Source organism: Neoarius graeffei, chromosome 4 (assembly GCF_027579695.1).
Source record: "Neoarius graeffei isolate fNeoGra1 chromosome 4, fNeoGra1.pri, whole genome shotgun sequence".
NCBI classification, from domain to species: domain Eukaryota; kingdom Metazoa; phylum Chordata; class Actinopteri; order Siluriformes; family Ariidae; genus Neoarius; species Neoarius graeffei.
The window spans coordinates 115,180,116-115,201,363 of record NC_083572.1 but is presented as its reverse complement, the minus strand read 5'-3'; the positions used below and the strand labels follow the sequence as shown (position 1 = coordinate 115,201,363).

The following is a 21,248-nucleotide window of genomic DNA, read 5'->3' as shown; positions in this document are numbered from 1 at the left end:
CCAAAGAATGGTTAAAGAAGAATAAAGTGAATGTTTTGGAATGGCCAAGTCAAAGTCCTGACCTTAATCCAATGGAAATGTTGTGGAAGGACCTGAAGCGAGCAGTTCATGTGAGGAAACCCACCAACATCCCAGAGTTGAAGCTGTTCTGTACGGAGGAACGGGCTAAAATTCCTCCAAGCCGGTGTGCAGGACTGATCAACAGTTACCGCAAACGTTTAGTTGCAGTTATTGCTGCACAAGGGGGTCACACCAGATACTGAAAACAAAGGTTCACATACTTTTGCCACTCACAGATATGTAATATTGGATCATTTTCCTCAATAAATAAATGACCAAGTATAATATTTTTCTCATTTGTTTAACTGGGTTCTCTTTATCTACTTTAAGGACTTGTGTGAAAATCTGATGATGTTTTGGTCATATTTATGCAGAAATATAGAAAATTCTAAAGGGTTCACAAACTTTCAAGCACCACTGTAGTTCTCACTCACTCACTCCTCAGTAAAGTTCTATGTACTAAACGTGTACAAATCTAATGATAGACACTTGTACAGATATACTGTAGTTCACGTCAGAGTAAAATTAAAAGCAAGACACTAATATAAATAATGCAAATGAAAACTTTCAAATTCAGAATACATCATGTGTGTGAATTCGAAGTAGATACTGGCTGTGTACTAAATAAAAATAGTGTCCAAAGCCAGTGGGAGATCTGTATCATCATTTGCTCATGTTAGTTCCTTTTTTCTTTCTGTGTTTGTCTAGTTTTTGTTGTGACTAATTTTCACCATGTTTTGCTCAGAGTTTAGTCCCTACTCCTGTTTCTCATTTTTGCTTCATGTTCATGATTCTTCCTGTGTTCACATTGTTTGGTTGTTCATGTTTATTATTATAATAAAGGAATTTTGCTTTTGCATCCTGTTTTCAAACCATTTATAGAAAATAATATGGTTGCTCTCGAATGAATGAATGAATGAATGAATGAACAAGATTCTGAGGTTTCTGCTTCATATTTTTGGCCCTGGATAACTGAATCCATGGTTACTGAGTTAGTGGATATGTTGGTCCCACTGTGCTTATTTTCCTTCACTAAATTTCATGAGGTTTATTTAATGTGGGTGACATGATTATCAAAATTCTCAAAAAAAGGAAGTTCTGTGCTACATGGTATGCATCACGATGTATAAGCTTGCTGACAGGTGCCACTGTGGTGTCGTGGTTAGCACTGTCACCTGACGCCAAGAAGGTTCCGGGTTCAAACCTCATGGCGGGCGATCTTCCTGTGTGGAGTTTGCATGTTCTCCCCATGTCTGTGTGGGCTCCTCTGGGTGCTCTGGCTTCCCCCACCATGTGAAAGACATGGTTAGGTTAACTGAATACTTTAAATTGGCCATAGATGTGAGTGATGGTTGGGTGGGAACTGCTTGATCATCAGGATCATAATCTTATGACAAGAAGAAAGACATTACTGGTCAAAATAACCATTAATCAGAGAGCAGAATGCACAAGTGAAGATAAATCTCAAAGATTAAACTAACCAAAACGAGTAACTATCAGGAGCGCCTCTTCCAGTTTCAAACATGCCAGACAAATATATCACTTACCTATAGGAATATAATACACTTTTGGATGATTTATACTAAAATATATATTTGTTTCTAAAACATATTTTACTGAAAATGTGAAATTAAATATCTGTCCAAATGTTGAACAGATTAAAGTCTAAGTGCTGAATTATAATAAAAAAGCCGAACAGGTGAATAACTGTAATAATCCATAATAAAATATAACTTTGGTAACTTCAGATTTCAGTTTCTTTGGCAGATTTTACTCAACTTCAGAAGAAGTTTTCAGATCACTCAAATTAGCGAGTCAGTGCTAATACCATTTACCTCAGTGCAGGTGGTCAACACTAGTTTTAAATGCTTTTTCAAATTGACCATCATGAATGGCGTTTTATATCCTGGTCCATGTCCTTTAGCACTGCTGTGTTCGTTTGTTAGTTACCTCGCCCGGGACGGAGTCCACCAAGGGGTGAGGTTTTGTTTTCGGTTGGGTTTCTTTGTTTTTTTCTTTTGTTAATGATATTACGGGAAAACAGCTGGATTAACCTTCATGAAACTTTCAGAACAGATGCACATTGGTCTCAAATAGAACCTCCAACATTTTGAGGGTCATCCGGTCAAGGTCACCAAAAAGGTCAAAATCATTTTTGTTGCGTCTGCCGCCTCATATCGAGGTGCGAGCCACTACGTCATCGTGCTGTAAGAGTGTAACAGTCGCGCACTGCACATACACGGGTTCCTATTAAAATGGCCGGTGAGTGTATACAGTTTGGTTCACCATTTGAAATAAATGGACTAAAGAAATCACTTTCAGACGTGTTTATGCTTATTCCAGAGGGAAAGTGCGTTCCACTGAGCTCTAGCGCCGGGCCATTTCCGGGAAATAAGAGTTTGGGTCGTGGCGACAGCGTGTGTGTGTCAGCCTCGGCTCGGAGGGTTCAGTTTGGAAAACTGTAAGAGGAGAATAATATAAAGTACAGACACTTGGTATATTTTACTTCTGTGATTTTTAAATTGTTCATTTTTGTAGCTACTGCCTCATAGAGTAAATATATATGCTGTATTTACTGTATGGACACGGCATCAGAAAACTCTTATTTATAATCAGGAGCCGCACGGACCCAGAGGGGGCCCATTTATTCACCACATCTTCCTTCATATTCATCATAAGTGCTACCGGGAGAGTTTTGTTTTGCCTGGAAACACTTGTTGAATTGATGCATTTTTACTGTATTAAAATTATTAATTTCCGTGAAAAATTATTATAATTCGGCGGCACGGTGGTGTAGTGGTTAGCGCTGTCGCCTCACAGCAAGAAGGTCCTGGGTTCGAGCCCCGGGGCCGGCGAGGGCCTTTCTGTGCGGAGTTTGCATGTTCTCCCCGTGTCCACGTGGGTTTCCTCCGGGTGCTCCGGTTTCCCCCACAGTCCAAAGACATGCAGGTTAGGTTAACTGGTGACTCTAAATTGAGCGTAGGTGTGAATGTGAGTGTGAATGGTTGTCTGTGTCTATGTGTCAGCCCTGTGATGACCTGGCGACTTGTCCAGGGTGAACCCCGCCTTTCGCCCGTAGTCAGCTGGGATAGGATCCAGCTCGCCTGCGACCCTGTAGAACAGGATAAAGCGGCTACAGATAATGAGATGAGATGAGATTATTATAATTCATTTAGCTGCCATTATTCAATGATTATTAATTGTATTAAATTTTTTTTTTTTAAAGTGTGTGGGGTCTTAAAAAGAAGTGTGTGCGCGTGCGCACGGTGGGGGAGGAGCATGAGCGCCATGTTTGTTAGGTCATGAACAGATGAAAAACAGGTCACATTGTAATACCCAGAATGCCTTGCTTCGTGTTTCCCGACAGGCCGAGCGCTATTTTGAATAAGTGCGCGAGGCAGCGGTCAGTATAAACTCCCCACAGGACTGAGCGCTAACGCTAGCGGCTACTGACCGCACACACCGAGACGGGTTCTGGGTGAGTGGGGTTCTGGGTGAGTGGGTTCTGACAGGACTTTATTAAACTCGGGTTAAAGTCGAGTCGGTGTAGTTACACGGCTTTAGTTAGCTCGCGAGCTGCATTAGCCGCTGTTTGTTAGCTAGCTGACTAGCCACACGTCAGAGTTTACGCAGGAATAATCACAACAACAAACAGAGTTTAATAAAACTGCTTAACGTGGAACATTTCTGGAGAAATGATGATGGGTAACAGTTTGAGCCAGAGTCTGGGGGGGAAAATGTACTACATGGCTTTAAAATAATAAAAACCCGGTTTGAAACCAGACTTCCGGCCCGGAATGTGTTTGGATTGGCCACTTGTCAGTCATTTTATGGACACGCCCCCAACACTGTTTCACAGCCTCTTCAATCCTCCCCGGCGGGATCACGTCATCACGTCAGGCTGGTAGTGACGTCATGGATCCTGTTCAGTCTGTAGTGAGCGTGCTAACACTAGTTAGCCCACCATGAGTTTGGGGGTGGAGCTTCGGATACATGGGTGGAGATGGGGGTGGGGTTAATGAGTTTAAAAAATAAAGATCATTCAAATCTTAGTGAAGTGTGTGACTCTTACCTAATGCAGCTTTAAGTTGCTGAGAAATCAGGTTTGTAAAGCTGACTTCCTGTCTGGAGTTCTTCTGGCCTGTCAGTCAGAGAGACAGAAGCAGCAGGGCTCATGGGTGTTTGGGGTTACAAAGCAAATGTGAGGTTTCTAGCTTTCAACTGAGACTTTATCATTTAATGAATATTTTATGAGCCGTTTCAAGGATCTTACAGATCTGTGCTGATGAGTGTTACCTTGAAAATGTCAGTTTTGTTAGAAGAAGAAGAAAAGTTTTACTGTATAAACGAGTAACATTCTTAGGATCAGTAATCTGCATGATAAACAAGATCTTCCTGTTCATAAAGCCTTCACTCTGTGACTGCTGTAAGCTGATGGATGGCAGTGTTTCCCCTACATTTATATTGGGTGGGGGGCAGTTGTCCATGTCCTGAGAGTGTGTGTGTGTGTGTGTGTGTGTGTGTGTGTGAAGAAGGAAAGAAGAATGAAATGTCTAAAAACAGAGGAGTACGTCCAGCGGATATCCTGCGTAAAGGACACTGTTGTTCTTCATGATGAGCTGAAGGTAAGGAATGATGTTTTAAATGAGAATAAAATGTGATGAGTGAGTTTTTAAACTGCTAGATGTTTGAAAGTTTGTTTCTCTGAAACCTGCTGTTTCTACAGAAGCATGTAAAAGGCGGCCTCGGACCGTTCGGCCGGACGGCATGTGACCGGATAATTCGAGCCTGCAACCAGCGCCTCGGCGGAGGAGGACTTCTTGACCCTGAGCTTCAGGAGCGTCTGGTGGATCTGGTTGAGCTGGCCACATGGGGCTACTGCTCCATCACAGAACCCGGAGTACAGGGTTCCTCGCTTTATCTAGAGAAGATCATCTTCCACATCCTTCAGAAGCTGGCGACGCACGCAGCTCATGCTGCTGCGGGTCGACTCGGGGAGCTGATGTACCTCAGACTGCAGGGAGTGTCCTCGAAGGTATGGCCACACCCCCTCTTGGAGAGGCATAACAATATATGAAGCTCCTATACCACGTGATTGCAAAGTTAAATATGGCCGTGAAGGGGGTGTGTCTAAAACACAGGATTTTGTTTTTCCTGTTCTGACTCGTGTAGCTCTCGGTATCCTGCGTTCTCCTCTGGAGAGTGTGACCTTCCCAATCGCCATGGCAATGTCTTTAACCCAGACTGAATGATGCAGTTCAAAACAGATGTATTACATTGAGAGCCTCGTATCGAACAAAGTGGAAATGATCTGCTGTGCCGAGTCTGTAACGAACCTGACATCTTTGTATAAATCAAAAAAATAATTAGATGCCTGATTTAAAACGGAGGGAAAATAAAATGTTTTAATTTAAAGCTGAAAAATTGTTTGTAGGTTTTATTTTAAATGACTAAAAGTAGAACATGGGTTCAAAAACATTTATTTATTTCAGTATGCAACGTGTTTGATTTGAAAGCCCTGACATGTTGAAGGCCAGTGTTCAGAGTTGAGGTGAGAGAAAATCTTCCCGAACCTGTTCTTTAATGTTCACATGATGGAGCAGTGAAAAAATAGTTCCGGTTCTGGTACCTTGACACTAAAGGTTTTGTGGTATCCCTACGTGTCTCCATCTGAGAGAGTAGTTCTGTCCCTGAGTGGATTAATGCACCTCTGTCTCGGTGTTTGTGGTTCTTTGAGCAGTAACGTGTCCCTGATGTTTTCGATGACAGGCTGAAGACTTCAGTGTTCTGGTGCGGAACTGTTTTGCCGTCCTGTGGAACGGCTGGAGCGGTGCTCAGGCCTCCGGTCTGTCGCCGAGAGAGCGACTCAGTGGGCAGCTGCAGGCTCTGCGCTTCCGTCTGCTGGAGGGGACGTCCTCCACCTCATCGAAAGTACCTCTGTTTGTGGAGGAGGCGCTGAGCGAGTACGAACGTGCACGTGGGAGCTTGTCCCAGGATGACGCTGCGTTTTTGCTCTCGGCGTTCCGGACACGTTTCCTCAGTGCGCACGTGGAGCAGGATCACGCACTGACTCCGCCCCTGCTGGCTGTGAGGTGTGAGGCAGTGGTGAAGGTGTGTAAGCCGCTGTGTAAGAGCGGACTGTGGGATGAAGCGGCGCGGCTGGTGGACGGAGCGCTGGAGTGCGTACAGAAGCTCAGCGAGGTGTTGGGTCTGGTGCTGGTTCTGGCGAGTCGTGCTGTGCGACTGCATCGAGACCTCGGCGCCGGCGGGGAATGCAGCAGGGCGTTCACAGAATGCGCTCGCATCCTCAGAGGCCTGCCTGCTGCTCTGAGTGACACGGAAAGCCACGCCCTGCTGGAGGCGTGTCAGCTGGTTGTCTGGGCAACAGAGGCGGGGCAGTCGAAAGGCATGGGCGGAGCTACACTGCTGGCCAGTTTTTCCTTCTGGGAGGAATATCAGGAGTTTCTACTCAAGCAGCAAAAGGTCAGCTTTCTCTCATTCTCTTTTTCTTCCTTTCTTTCAGAAGGCTGTGTTCTGTTCATACCTTTTTGTTTGTTTTGTAGGGCTCGTTCTCACAGCAGCTGCAGTATTCTCTGTGCTTCAGTCTGTACCAGGGCTTCCTCAGCACCTATGACAGTTTACACACCTCACAGGTAAAAAACACGCACACTTCCTACACAGGTAACAACCAGATCAGAGCTAAAGGAGGGTTTAGTGATCTCTCACCTATGTGAGTGATGGCTGGAGTGGTCGCCATGACAACATTAGAAGTGCCCGTGGCCTCACTTGACACAGGGGTGTTGATGCTGTTCCTCTGTTGGGTTTGATCAGGGCCCGCCTCCTGAGTTTACATTTCGTTAACTTTAAAGGTGAGATGGAAAAGCTGCGCAGAGGAAAGTAACGCTGTAACCTCGAGAACGACTCGTACGATGAGGTTTCTGTTTGTAAAAGTCAGTTTCCTTTATTAATTTTTTTTAATGAGTTATTTGTGCGAATTTAAAATGGAACAAGTTTTGTTTGACACAAGCAGCAGCGCCATGGCACCAGAATATCCCACTGGGGGGGAGATCTCTCTCCTACTCCTCGTCCTCCTCCGCTTTCAATGGTGGTATTAGACGCAGCCAGTAGGAAGTTTTAGTACTAAACTGGTGACTATCATTTCCCCCCCAATGAGTGAATGAATAAAATGACGTGTTTGTGTTTAGGACTCAGTCGTTGAATGTCTGGACAGAATCCTGTTATACTGCCAGGCAACAGCAGGACGCATGATGACTGAACTTCGCAAACTGTCCAACGACGGCTTCTTACTGAAAGCAGGTAAATCTCAGCTTTGGTGTTTTTTTGTGCACCAGAGATCCAGAGCACAATTCCAGATGCTAGAATACCAGGACGTGTATCAGGATAACGCTTCCTAAACATCAGATATCAGAGAACACATCAGATCCTGAAACAAATCGCAGAGATTGGATCTGGGAAAGAAGTTTATTTTGGGGCTGGAAATGATCACGTATAAAAGGATCTGACTTTTTATTACATTTATTATATTTACAGTGTAAAGGATGTATTTTGTGTGTGTGGGGGGGTAAGCACATTCTAAAGCTTGGTGGCTTTTGAAGGAAGAAATAAGTGTCCTCTCATTTCATATTGTAATTAACTTGGACTTTGTCACTGCTAGTTTCTTTACTTTATGGTTTTATTTCAATGCCTTGTGTGTGGGTTTACTTTTATTTTTTTAAATCCGTCACACTGAAGACTTTGAGCTGTGTTTTAAAAATGTATGAAAATGGAATAATACAAGAACATCTATCCAAATGTAGAATAAATGTATTTAATTTCCCGTGTGTGTGTGTGTGTAGTGTGTGTGGTGAACAATGTGGTGTACGAGTTATTTAACAGGAAGCTGTATGAGGAAGCGTATGGACTGGTGGAGATTATCTGCCAGGAGCTGAGTAAAGACTGTCCATCCTCTTTCCCTGTGGACAGAGTAAGACCTGCCCCTGTGGCCACGCCCCACAAACTGACCTTCACTGGTTTCTGCCGGTTTCTCAGGGGTGTGTGTGTGTGTGTGTTCAGGTGAACCGTTGCTTCATGTTAGCAGTACAGTGCAGTCGACGAGCGTCTCAGTTGGACCGAGCTCTGGATTGGGTCGTGCGCTGGATTCAGCTTTTGGGTTCGCGAGTTCTGGATCATCTCTCAGAACCGGTGTCACTGTGGGTTAAGACCAAGTGTGACGCTGCGCGGGCCGGAGAGGACGACACGCGCCTCAGGTAACGCAAGCACATGACTTGTGAGAGAAGTGTTTTATTCGTCACACCCTGATTTCCTGTTAGATGCTGATTTCTGATCATTTACATTAAAATTTAAAATGATGTAAAACCGGAGCTGCTGTGTGTCGGTCAGGACCCTGAGGGACGGTCTAGGATCTGCAACAGCGGACGAGGAGGTGTGTGTGCGTCTCCTGGAGGAGGAGCTGCGGGTGTACAAGGAGCAGAGTGGAGACACGGCACAGGAGCGCTATAACACTCTGTGTGACCTCCTCGATATCTGCCATGAGGAAACCACACACACTCTCCGGCGGGCCTCTTACCTGTGTGAGATGGCTCAGGTGGTCTGTTACCACGACTTCAGCCAACAGACTGACTGGTGTGTGTGAACGTTGTGTGAATCTTTCCATTTCAGAAAGATTAAACTCTCAGATTTATGAGGGAGGAAAAAAAAACTTGGATGGTCTCCAAGATAAGTCTCAAATTTTGGCAAGGAAAAATTTATAGGTTAAAAAGCCAAATTCCAAGAATCTGCTTTTCTGAGTTTTGTTCTCAGAAATTCTGAGGTCTCTTCAATGTATGCAACGTCTGTCTGTCTTGGACTGAGTGTAGAATGTTGTTTTGCAGTTACCTAATGTTTTACTTGTCTCCCCCGCCCCCAAATTTATTTATTTATTTATTTATTTATTTTTACTTTTGTATTGCACGTGTTTAACTTTCAGGTTCTGTTGTAATGTTCACGTTGACTTCTTCTTCAGCTCCGCCGTGGATTTTGCCCAAGAGGCTCTGCGCTTGTTGGAGGAGGAGCCAGAGACGGTGGAGAACTCTGATAGGCTGAAGGATGAAAAGGCCCACGCCTCTCTCTGGCTCTATATCTGCACGCTTGAGGCCGATCTACAGGAGGTCAGAGATGGGACGGATCATTTCATATAGATCAAAGATAGGATTGAACTCCCCTGGAGAAAAAGTCTAAATTAGAAGGCACATTGTCCATCAGGCCCCGCCCCCTTTCCATGGTGTTGCATGGGCTGTATTTGCATACTCTAACCTGATAGGCTCGTGCACTTTATGATGCAATAACACTCAGATTGCCATTAATCTCAGATTAGATTAGCGAGAAGCTAACTGCACTAGCTATGTACAGTGGGGCAAAAAAGTATTTAGTCAGCCACCAATTGTGCAAGTTCTCCCACTTAAAAAGATGAGAGGCCTGTAATTTTCATCATGGGTACACTTCAACTATGAGAGACAGAATGAGGGGAAAGAATGCAGGAAATCACACTGTAGGATTTTTAATGAATTAATTGGTAAATTCCTCGGTAAAATAAGTATTTGGTCGCCTACAAACAAGCAAGATTTCTGGCTCTCACAGACCTGTAACTTCTTCTTTAAGAGGCTCCTCTGTCCTCCACTCGTTACCTGTATTAATGGCACCTGTTTGAACTCGTTATCAGTATAAAAGACACCTGTCCACAACCTCAAACAGTCACACTCCAAACTCCACTATGGCCAAGACCAAAGAGCTGTCAAAGGACACCAGAAACAAAATTGTAGACCTGCACCAGGCTGGGAAGACTGAATCTGCAATAGGTAAGCAGCTTGGTGTGAAGAAATCAACTGTGGGAGCAATTATTAGAAAATGGAAGACATACAAGTGTAGGTGCAATTAGTAATTAAGTGATCAATCTCATTAAATCAGTCTCATTAAATAATACCTTTAATTTTGATGCTTAATAATAAATTATCAAACAGCTATATTATGGTATATTCCAAATTATTATGATCATTTACCATATTACACAACTTGTATGCACCTTGGAATCCTTTGAGATTGAGTAACTTCAAAAATATCGGAACAGCAAATAAACAGTTTCAATAATTAACTGAATTTATTATAACAGAGATAAAATGAATAATGGCAGTTGAAGTCTTCAAATAGTCAGCAGCAAACAGTGAGGTGTGTGTGATAAAAAAAATTAAATGTTAACAATTGAAATACATTCAAATGGTCATCCGTGATGTATGTGGGCACGGGGGAATGTGTTATAAAGGTTGAATTGAATCAGGGCTTGGAATACTATCTAAAGTTGAGACAAAGGACCTCGTGATAAAGAACGGAGGGGGGAGGGTCACCACGTGTTTGTTTATAGAACAAAGAGAGTTAGCTTTGGTTTGCTAGCTAAGGTGTGTTGTGAGGCCTATGGCCTAACCAAAAGGATAGCGTGGGATGCTAACTGAGGTCTGTTTTGTGTGTGACCACGTGGTGAGGCCTTATAGTTCCTGGAGACAATACAATTAGCCCTGGATGCTAATGAGACAGAAGAATTAGCCGTAACAGCTAACCCACTAGCTTTATAACTTTACCAAATTCACTGAAATCTTGATGAGGTCAAAATATGTGTAAATAATGAACTTGGTGTTAGAAAGGAAAAGGGGGCATGCAAAACCTATCGATGAAACAATTGAGATCAAAAATGGAACAATGATGGAAACACGAAATCAGTGTGCACACTTAAACAGTTCCTGAGTTTAAATTCACACTACGTAAATAAACTAATTCTTAAGACTAGTCTTTTTGCCCAAAATGCCAAATCTGCTCCATAGGGATCGACCGATATGTGTTTTTTCAGAGCCGATACCGATTATTATGGAACTGGGATGCCGATAACCGATATGTGCAATCTCATCTCATTATCTCTAGCCGCTTTATCCTGTTCTACAGGGTCGCAGGCAAGCTGGAGCCTATCCCAGCTGACTACGGGCTAAAGGCGGGGTTCACCCTGGACAAGTCGCCAGGTCATCACAGGGCTGACACATAGACACAGACAACCATTCACACTCACATTCACACCTACGGTCAATTTAGAGTCACCAGTTAACCTAACCTGCATGTCTTTGGACTGTGGGGGAAACCGGAGCACCCGGAGGAAACCCACGCGGACACGGGGAGAACATGCAAACTCCGCACAGAAAGGCCCTCGCCGCCCACAAGGCTCGAACCCGGAACCTTCCTGCTGTGAGGCGACAGCGCTAACCACTACACCACCGTGCCGCCCCAGATATGTGCAACCGATAAATGTAAACATTATAATTCACATGAAATTAAACATAGCACACACTGACACAGACCTTCATATCCATGAAATGTATGTTTAATTGTAAAATTGAACATGAAATTTTGTGCAGGGAGATGCCAGCAGCATTTGTACAATAAAGTCAAACATTAGAATAAAATGAGAAATAAAATAATAAAATATTCACCAATAAAAAAAAAAAATCACTCCCTACTATATTACAGCTCACCATTTTCAGTGGAAAATAAATGAAAATACACTCTGGATTCTTTTACACTAAGAACTAAGTAAGACTTACCAACTTCAAGTAGTTTTTAAATAACAAATCAAGTGTAGGGAGCTGCCTGCAGCATTTTTTAAAAAGTAAAATCAAACATAAAGTAGGCTATCACTCCCTATTATGTAACAACTTAACAAGTAACCATCTACATTCCAATGCTTTTAATGCCCAAGCCTAATATTCCCAATTTAGGAGGATTATATTGTAGTGAAGGAAGCATTACATGTAGTTTCAGCGAGACTAGTTGGTTGTAGGCTAATTCAAGTGCTTCCTTCCGTAAGCTAAGTTTGCCTGGCTACACAGATGCAAATGGACAATTTTAACGAGTAGTAGATGAAGAATGTAAACATATAATGATGTGCTTTTGCAACTTGTGCGTTTGTGACTTATTGCGGCAAAAGCAGCGTGTCCTTACCTTGAAGTGGGATCTGCTTCTGCCCGAGTGCCCATACGGCCGCCTTGAAACAGTTCACAGCGTTTAGCTACGTGTTGATTGGCTGTATCCCTTGTGCCGCTTCTGCCCGAGTGCCCGTACGGCCGCCTTGAAACAGTTCACAGCGTTTAGCTACACATGTCGATTGGCTATATCTCTTGTGCCAAACAAATCAGATGTTGTGGTGGGCGGGACCGTGTTCTTGAACTCAGGGAGGCGAGTGCAGGAAAGGACGTGCAGTGACAGTCACGTTAGGAACGAAATGGCTGCAAAAAGGCATGTTATCGGCATATCGGTGGAAATTATGGCTGATACCGATAACCCTAAAAATGCAGAATATCGGCCCGATATATCGGCCAGGCCGATTATCAGTCGACCCCTACTGCTCCAGTACCTTGCCTCTGTGTAGGAATACAGAGAAGCTACGAAGATGCTGAATTTTACAGGAGCTCGTGAAGACTTCTGTAGAAGGCAGAGAATTCTTGATCCGACGCTTTGTAGTTCATGGGAAGAAAATCTCTGATTAAAATAATGTGCACAGCGCTTTATTAGAAGTAGCTGGTCGCTTATGACATTAATTAACTGCTTGGGCTGCAGTCCGTATGTACTTATGATGAGTAACTGAAAACCGGTTTTCACTCAATCTGAATTTAAAGTCGCGCGATTCTAGAATCTACCGTGGCCAAAGGTGAAAGAAAAGCACGAAACTCTGATTCTTGAGGAAAAGGAAAGACGTCTTTATCTGGTTTGCTTGGCGGAGCGGATCTCTGCATGTGCAGACAGGAACAGACGAGAGAGAGAGCACGCGCGGAAACGTGTTCCGTTACTTATGGCTTCAAAGAGGATGTGACGTAGGTCAACACAGAAGTTGGCTGATGGGAAATGTAGTTTCTTAAAGGGATAGTGTTACCTACACAAGACCACTGATAATCTCCCTCGATCTGGGGCTCCATGCAAGATCTCACCCTGTGGGGTCAAAATGATCACAAGAACGGTGAGCAAAAATCCCAGAACCACACGGGGGGACCTAGTGAATGACCTGCAGAGAGCTGGGACCAAAGTAACAAAGGCTACCATCAGTAACACACTACGCCGCCAGGGACTCAAATCCTGCAGTGCCAGACGTGTCCCCCTGCTTAAGCCAGTACATGTCCAGGCCCGTCTGAAGTTTGCTAGAGAGCATTTGGATGATCCAGAAGAGGATTGGGAGAATGTCATATGGTCAGATGAAACCAAAATAGAACTTTTTGGTAAAAACTCAACTTGTCGTGTTTGGAGGAGAAAGAATGCTGAGTTGCATCCAAAGAACACCATACCTACTGTGAAGCATGGGGGTGGAAACATCATGCTTTGGGGCTGTTTTTCTGCAAAGGGACCAGGACGACTGATCCGTGTAAAGGAAAGAATGAATGGGGCCATGTATCGTGAGATTTTGAGTGAAAACCTCCTTCCATCAGCAAGGGCATTGAAGATGAAACGTGGCTGGGTCTTTCAGCATGACAATGATCCCAAACACACCGCCCGGGCAATGAAGGAGTGGCTTCGTAAGAAGCATTTCAAGGTCCTGGAGTGGCCTAGCCAGTCTCCAGATCTCAACCCCATAGAAAATCTTTGGAGGGAGTTGAAAGTCCGTGTTGCCCAGCGACAGCCCCAAAACATCACTGCTCTAGAGGAGATCTGCATGGAGGAATGGGCCAAAATACCAGCAACAGTGTGTGAAAACCTTGTGAAGACTTACAGAAAACGTTTGACCTCTGTCATTGCCAACAAAGGGTATATAACAAAGTATTGAGATGAACTTTTGTTATTGACCAAATACTTATTTTCCACCATAATTTGCAAATAAATTCTTTAAAAATCAGACAATGTGATTTTCCTGGATTTTTTTTTCCTCATTCTGTCTCTCATAGTTGAAGTGTACCTATGATGAAAATTACAGGCCTCTCTCATCTTTTTAAGTGGGAGAACTTGCACAATTGATGACTGACTAAATACTTTTTTGCCCCACTGTCACTCCAGGTACCACGGATCTCCTCATCAACTTCCTTCCATGCTTTATTTTTCTTCCTGCTGTCTCTGTACACATGTAACAAGAGGATGTATAGGACAGAAGAACAGTTCCAGTGCCATGCTGATTCCAGTTCGCCGTGAAAATGTGTGGTGGTGTTTTTTTTTTTCCCAGGCTGTGGACATGGAGAAGCGTCTGCGTGCAGTGCAGGACGGCAGTAAGACTGCTGCCGATCTCGATCCGGTTCCCATGAACGATCTGGAGTATGAAGACAAGCAGAAAGTCCAGGAGAGTCAGCTGGTGTACGACGGACTGCGCTTCAATCTGTCTGAACACAACAGTGAGGGACAAACACTGACACGCCTTCATATTCTTAAACTTGTACATTCACGCTGAGGCTCGTTCTTCTGAAATCCAAACCGGTTTCATGCGCGTGATGACTCGGGCCTTTCAGAAAATTACAGTTCCTTTAAAGGGCTCCTGACGGCAAAATTATGCTCTAAAATAGGTTTCTGTAATAAAACTACAAACACCACTGATCACTTTCATGATAGAACTAACCACCAACAGAACGAAATCAGTAGATTTGTCTTTGTGCGAAGTTGCGTCAATCTGGCCAAGCGCTAAGCCGCTGTCAGTGGCCGCCATATTTGTCGTGATGTCACATGCAGAACGACTGCTTGGCCTTCAAGGCAGCTATGGCCAACGAAACCGAGCGATTTTCTGACCAGACTTCAGAAACTGAGGCCCTTTTTGAGGTTGACACTGGACATGTTGGATTACATGAAGACGAAGCAGTGGGTGGCATTTTGCCTCATCGTTTTCAGCCGTATCTGGACGATTTGCCTGCAGAAGGTGAGATTTCCGACTCGGACACAAACGACGACGGGCCCAATGTAGAGGACGTCGTGATCCCAGCTGACATCGGGAGGCTCCAAAACACTGAATGGTGGTATTATTATTATTATTATTATTATTATTATAATAGATCTAGTCCTCGGGGGGGGCATGCAGACAATATTACCGCACTGATTTCCTTTTAAAAAAATATGCTCTGTTGAAAGTTCATGGTCTTTTAGATTTGGGCCGTTTTCTCACATTTTTGATAAGAATAAAAAATTGTATGAACTGATGAAATTCAATTGCATGTTAGGCCTATAAGGTCCAACCAACATGGTACTGCAGCGGAACTGTGGAAGAACTTTGAATCATGAACAAATTCACCTATTGCTATTATTTATTAGTAAATATCTCATTACAAGATGGAGATCTATGCCGAAAAATCATCAATCAGCAACTAATCAAACAAGTGTCACGTCTGTCAGAGGCCCACCTGTCATTGGGAGTCCACATGTCCCGTGTCCGGCGCACTTTGTCTTGCCCACTCTTCGCGTCTGATGGGATCCTTGGGAAAGGTATAGAGACTATACCCGGCTTCCCTGGGGTTTGAGCAAAATCCAGCCACACAACAAGCAGGCATATTCACCAAAATAAACCACTCGGACACAAAAATATTCACTTGCAAAGCGCTGGTGAACAACGAGAAGTTGAGAAAATGTCTGTCAGTGGTTCTGCATGTGACGTCCTATCCGCCTTCTTCCTCGGCCATGGGTTGGCTCGCTATGATATCGATTTATCTGCGTGGCGGGCCATTCAAAACCATGTTTGTTACTATTCTGTCGCGCGATGTGTGAAGTAAATGTCATTTTATTCAACTCAATATGGCTGAAATTAACAATTTAACATTTTTTTTTTGCTGTCAGGAGCCCTTTAAATTTCATTAAGAACAGAAATTAGTGTGTTAAAAACAAATGTCACTTTTTAATAGGCTTGAATGCATTCCCCTGTATATCTCCTTGTATGCAAAAGTTTAGGCACCCGAGTCAAATTATACTGTGTGTGTTTAGAACACATGGAGCCTTTAGAGAAGAGTTTATCGCTCTGGACGACTCTGCTGAAGGACGGCTCTGTACCTGCAGTGAGGGACCCCAAACACACCACCACCTCCATCTCACTAATGGCCTCGCTTTATACACTCATGGGCAAGGTGCGCACACACACGAACAGGCACTATCCTGTAAACACACAACTCACTCAGTTATTCATTTGGATCTTGTTCTGCTTTAGCCTCTGCAGGCTCTGGAGTGTTATCAGCTGGCTGCATCTCTCTTCCGGCTCCTGGGTGATTTCCAGAACAGCGCCGTGGCTTCATTCCACGCTGCGAAACTCCTTTTGGACCTGGGATCTCCACAACTCGCACAGGTCAGCGATACATCACCATGTCCACGTATAGAGGGCTACCGCATGACGTCACCGCGCCGCGAGATTTTGTTAGGCGCCATATTGGAAGGCCAAGTACATGCACTCACAATATAAAACAAAGTACGAGCGAGAGTAAAGTGACACGATGGCTGATAATTCTGGTTATGTGAGTACATTACCAGCTGCAGAAAGGGCACGGTATGTGGAGAAACTGGCTGTGATTGATGGGTTTGACCCATATGATAAGACTCGCGGCAAGGGAGAATGGAAACATAAGGAGGACCGGACACCAATTCTGCCATCTGTTTGCTACCCAGACATTGTAAACTATTTGTTGTTTACACCCAGTGCCTACACTCAGTGTTCGAACTATGCCGATATTTTCGGGGGGTCCCTTTTTTCCCTTGGGGGGGTGGGGGTGCTTGCGCTTGTCTCGGAGCGCAGATCTCCAAACACATGAGAAGCCTCTCTTACGCACATATCACGCGGACTTCACACATGCATCGCGTCTGAAGTCATAACTCATCAGGGGAAATCGTGTCCGCATTGGCATGTTCAAAAAACAACCTCGCGTCAACAATGATACCACACGCAAGAAAAAAAAACACAGTCAGGCTACTCAACAGCCAACCTGGCAGCAGCAGTCGTTGTCCTATCGGTTTATTTTATCTTTGATGTAAACACAACACTTCGGATATGCAAATGCTTCCCGTTACACACGATTGCTATGTCAATAAACATCATTTTGCCAATATTTTAGAGACCCCCCAACATTTCCCAAATCATGTTTTCAAGGGATCTCATGTCTGTTTCAGGGGATCTCGGATCCCCCGAGTACCCCGTAGTTCAAACACTGCCTACACTGCTGATGACTTGAAAGCCTACAAAGGGCTACAGGCTTACAGTTATGTTGTTAGCGGCTTGGTTCGTGATATTACAGCTGTTATTAAGAATAACCTACACATAGTTATGGCCAAGGTAATCTTGTTGATATTTATCTTTTAATAATATATCTTTTCAGTTGAAAAATTAATACTTTGTTACTATTAAGGTATCCATAATTTAGGTTAATTTATCCAAATTATACATATGTATTTATGATATATGCCTACACAACAACTATGCTTTATTTATATAATAGGAGGGAGAGCAAGCCCCAAACCATCCTAAATTATTATTATTTATTATTAAATTGTAGAAGTCTGGGAGGCTTGCTCCTCATACAGTTATCAACTTGGGGCCAATTTAGCATGTTTTAAATCTGAATTTCTTGCGTTTGCTTACCTCAAAGTGTCCGCAGATCATGCACAGACTTATCCATTATATCCACAGTTTTTTGCCAAGTCTCACACAGGTTTCTTTCAAGTCTACTGTTGGGCCAATAAATCATAAATAAAACAGCTCAGATTTGTTTGTTTAAGTTGTTTGCCACTCCACTTTATTCTCGTGGGTTCACATACCGCTGCCGTTATTTCCCCCTAATCACGAGTTTGTTGGTCTTCCAAGATGGCGCAGGGTCTGTTTACTTCCGGTTTCGGGTGACGTCAGTGAAAGGGGTCTATATGGGTCAATGATATGTAAGGATGTGAAAAAAAAAAAAATATATATATATATATATATATGTGTGTATAAATGCATGCATACATATACTCACTAGCCACTTTATTAGGAACACCCATCCACCTGTTGTTTAATCTTCTTCTGGCTGCTCCTGATTAGGGGTCGCCACAGTGGATCTTTCGTCTCCATTGCTCCCTGTCTTCCGCATCCTTCTCTTCCACACCTGCCACTTTCATGTCCTCTCACCACATCATGTATCTCCTCTTTGGCCTTCCTCATTTTCATTTCCCTGGCAGCTCCATCCTCAACATTCTCCTTCCCACATGCTCTGCATCTCTTCTCACCTGCTGTTTAACGCGGTTCTCTAATCAGCTGATCCTTTGATGTATAAAATCCCGCAGATAGAAATCAGGAGCTTCAGTTAATGTTCACAATGTTCAAACATCAGAACGGGAAACACTGTGATCTCACAGTGTGACTTTCTCTCACTGTGGTCTGGGTGTTGGTTTGATCCAGATGGACTGGTTTGAGTATTTCAGAAGCTGCTGATCTCCTGGGGTTTTCACACACAACAGTCTCTAGAGTTTACACAGAATGGTGCAGAAAACAAAAAACACTGAGTGAGTGAGCGACAGTTCTGTGGGTGGAAACAAATGCCTTGTTGATAAGAGAGGGTCAGAGGGAAATGGACAGATTGGGTCGAGCTTTTTTGCCAGGAAGGATATAGTAACTCATATAATCACTCTTTACAACCGTGGTGAGCAGAAAAGCATCTCAGCATGGAACAGCAGAAGAACACATTGGGTTCCACTCCTGCAGCCAAGAACAGGGGGCTTAGAACCAACAGGTTCTTATTAAAGTGGCCAGTGAGGGTGTGCGCGTGAAAGGTTCACAGGGCGGCATCCAGTTGAAACTTGGTGTGCAGCAGGTATTGTGTGGGCGTGGTTATATTTGAAGCTGATGGGACAAACCAAGCCCATATTGATGAACCTGATCAGACCGAGCTGTGGTGTGTTTAAAGCAGATACGCAGAACCTTTATTTTTAAATAAATTTCTGAGTGGGTAGCATCTCCATCCTTGACTCTTGTATGCTGCATAAATGGGAATAATTTTTTTTTTTTGAGTTAAAATCGACCGCAAAGTTGTCATTGGAGCTGCCTCGCTGAGCCAGCCAGCCCTGAGTGCAGGACATCACAGCGGGAAGCGGTTTTAAGGCCGAGGCCTTTTACAGCTATAGACCAAAGTCATATAAATAAAAATTTATGGAGAAAGTACAACCCCAATTCCAAAAAAGTTGGGACACTGTGTAAACTGTAAATAAAAACAGAGTGGGATAACTTGCAAATCATGGAAACCCGATATTTCATTGAAAATGGTACAAAGACACCATATCAAATGTTGAAACAGAAATTTTATTGTTTTTAAAAAAAATATATACTCATTTTTTGAATTTGATGTCAGCAACATGTTTCAGAAAAGTTGGTACAGGGGCAACAAAAGACTGAAAAAGTTGTGTAATGCTAAAAAAAAAATTGGTTAATTGGCAACAGGTCAGTAACTTGACTGGATTAAAAAAAAAAAAAGAGCATTGCCGAGAGGCGGAGTCTCTCAGAAGTAAAGATGGGGCGGGGTTCACCGCACTGTGAAAGACTGTGTGGGCAAACAGTGCAACAATTTAAGAATAACGTTCCTCAATGTAAAACTGCAAAGAATTTGTGGATTGCATCATCTGTGGTCCATAATATCATTAAAAGATTCAGGGAATCTGGAGAAATCTCTGTCTGCGAGAGACAAGGCTGAAAACTGACACTGGATGCCTGTGATCTTCAGGCCCTCAGGAGACACTGCATTAAAAGCAGACACGTGTCTGTAGTGGAAATCACTGTATGGGCTCAGGAACACTTCAGAAAACCATCGTCTGTGAAAACACTTCATTACTGCATCCACAAACGCAAGTTAAAACCAGATATAAACAATATCCAGAAACCCCGCCCCCTTCTCTAGGCCAGAGCTCGTTTACGATGGACTGGGGCGAAGTGGGAAAACTGTCCCGAGGTCTGACGAATCAAAAGTAAAAATTCTTTTTAGAAATCATGGACCCCACGTCCTCCAGGCTAAAGAGGAGAGGGACCATCTGGCTTATCAGGGCACAGTTCAAAAACAGCATCTGTGATGGTATGAGGGGGCGTTAGTGCACATGACGTATAGCTTGTACATCTGGAAAGGCCTCATTAATGCTGAATGATAGAAACACGTTTCAGAGCAACATGCTGCCATCCAGACAAAATCTTTTTCAGGGAAGGCCTTCCTTCTTTCAGCAAGACAACGCCAAACCGCTTTCTGCACATATTAAAACTGCATGGCTCCATAGTAAAAGAGTCCGGGTGCTAAACTGGCCTGCCTGCAGTCCAGACCTGTCTGCTATTGAAAACATTTATTGCATTATGAAGCACAAAATATGACAAAGGAGACCCCGAACTGTTGAGCAACTGAAAGTGTACATCAGGCAATAATGGGATGACATTTCTCTTTCAAAACTACAGCAGTTGGTCTCCTCAGTTCCCAAACGTTTACAGAGTGTTGTGAAAAGTAGAGATGATGCAACACCGTGGTAAACACGCCCCTGTCCCAATTTTTTTGAAACGTGTTGCTGACATCAAATTCAAAATGAGCAGATATTTTTCATAAAACAATAACATTTCTCAGTTTCAACATTTGACATGCTGTCTTCATACTATTTTCAATGAAATATAGGGTTTCCATGATTTTGCAAATCATCGCATTCTTTTTATTTGTTTTATACAGTGTCCCAACTTTTCTGGAACTGGGGTGGTAAGAAATTCCGTTACCGACTCGCTCAACTAAGACTGATTTGACTTCACTGATTGTGGGTTGACACTCATTAAAACAGGATGGGTGCTATAACTTATGCAACATACATGTACATGCATGCATTTTCACTGATAAACCGTAAAAGGCTCATTAAATAATCAGATGAACTGAGACAATCACATTCTGAAGCAAATTAAATAATCTTATACCGCTAACTTAAACACACAATACAAGTTACATGGATTAATCTAAACGCAGGTAAACGTGCGCTTTTTTTTTTTTTTTAAATCCAAGTGAGAGTCGGAGCTTACCCGTCTGTGTTCTCGCTTCTTGAAGGCCGATCTTGTGGCCGATTTGTTTTTGAAACAATCTGACTTTCAGTTGTTCAGTCAGTTCTCCGTTCATTCACTTCTTCCACGTCAGGGTGAGATGGCAGCGACATCCAGTTTAGAAATCAGACGGCTGCTCCACTCT

At 43.4% G+C, this 21,248-nt stretch overlaps 1 protein-coding gene across 2 annotated transcripts in view; it reads left to right on the top strand.

The window, feature by feature from the left end:
- The first annotated feature begins 3,420 nt into the window (after nt 1-3,420).
- espl1 (extra spindle pole bodies like 1, separase) overlaps nt 3,421-21,248 on the top strand; it is a 37,601-nt gene continuing 19,773 nt past the window's right edge. Inside the window, exons 1-13 of one of the 2 annotated variants that reach the window (XM_060920253.1) lie at nt 3,421-3,538; nt 4,596-4,685; nt 4,787-5,095; nt 5,830-6,543; nt 6,624-6,713; nt 7,266-7,377; nt 7,917-8,044; nt 8,134-8,327; nt 8,461-8,703; nt 9,083-9,227; nt 14,294-14,459; nt 16,027-16,166; nt 16,247-16,381. In XM_060920253.1, the coding sequence (XP_060776236.1) occupies nt 4,605-4,685; nt 4,787-5,095; nt 5,830-6,543; nt 6,624-6,713; nt 7,266-7,377; nt 7,917-8,044; nt 8,134-8,327; nt 8,461-8,703; nt 9,083-9,227; nt 14,294-14,459; nt 16,027-16,166; nt 16,247-16,381 (2,457 nt within the window). In that variant the 5' untranslated portion in view covers nt 3,421-3,538; nt 4,596-4,604. Of the gene's footprint in view, nt 3,539-4,592; nt 4,686-4,786; nt 5,096-5,829; nt 6,544-6,623; nt 6,714-7,265; nt 7,378-7,916; nt 8,045-8,133; nt 8,328-8,460; nt 8,704-9,082; nt 9,228-14,293; nt 14,460-16,026; nt 16,167-16,246; nt 16,382-21,248 lie in introns of both variants that reach the window. The other variant, XM_060920252.1, reaches the window with a different exon arrangement.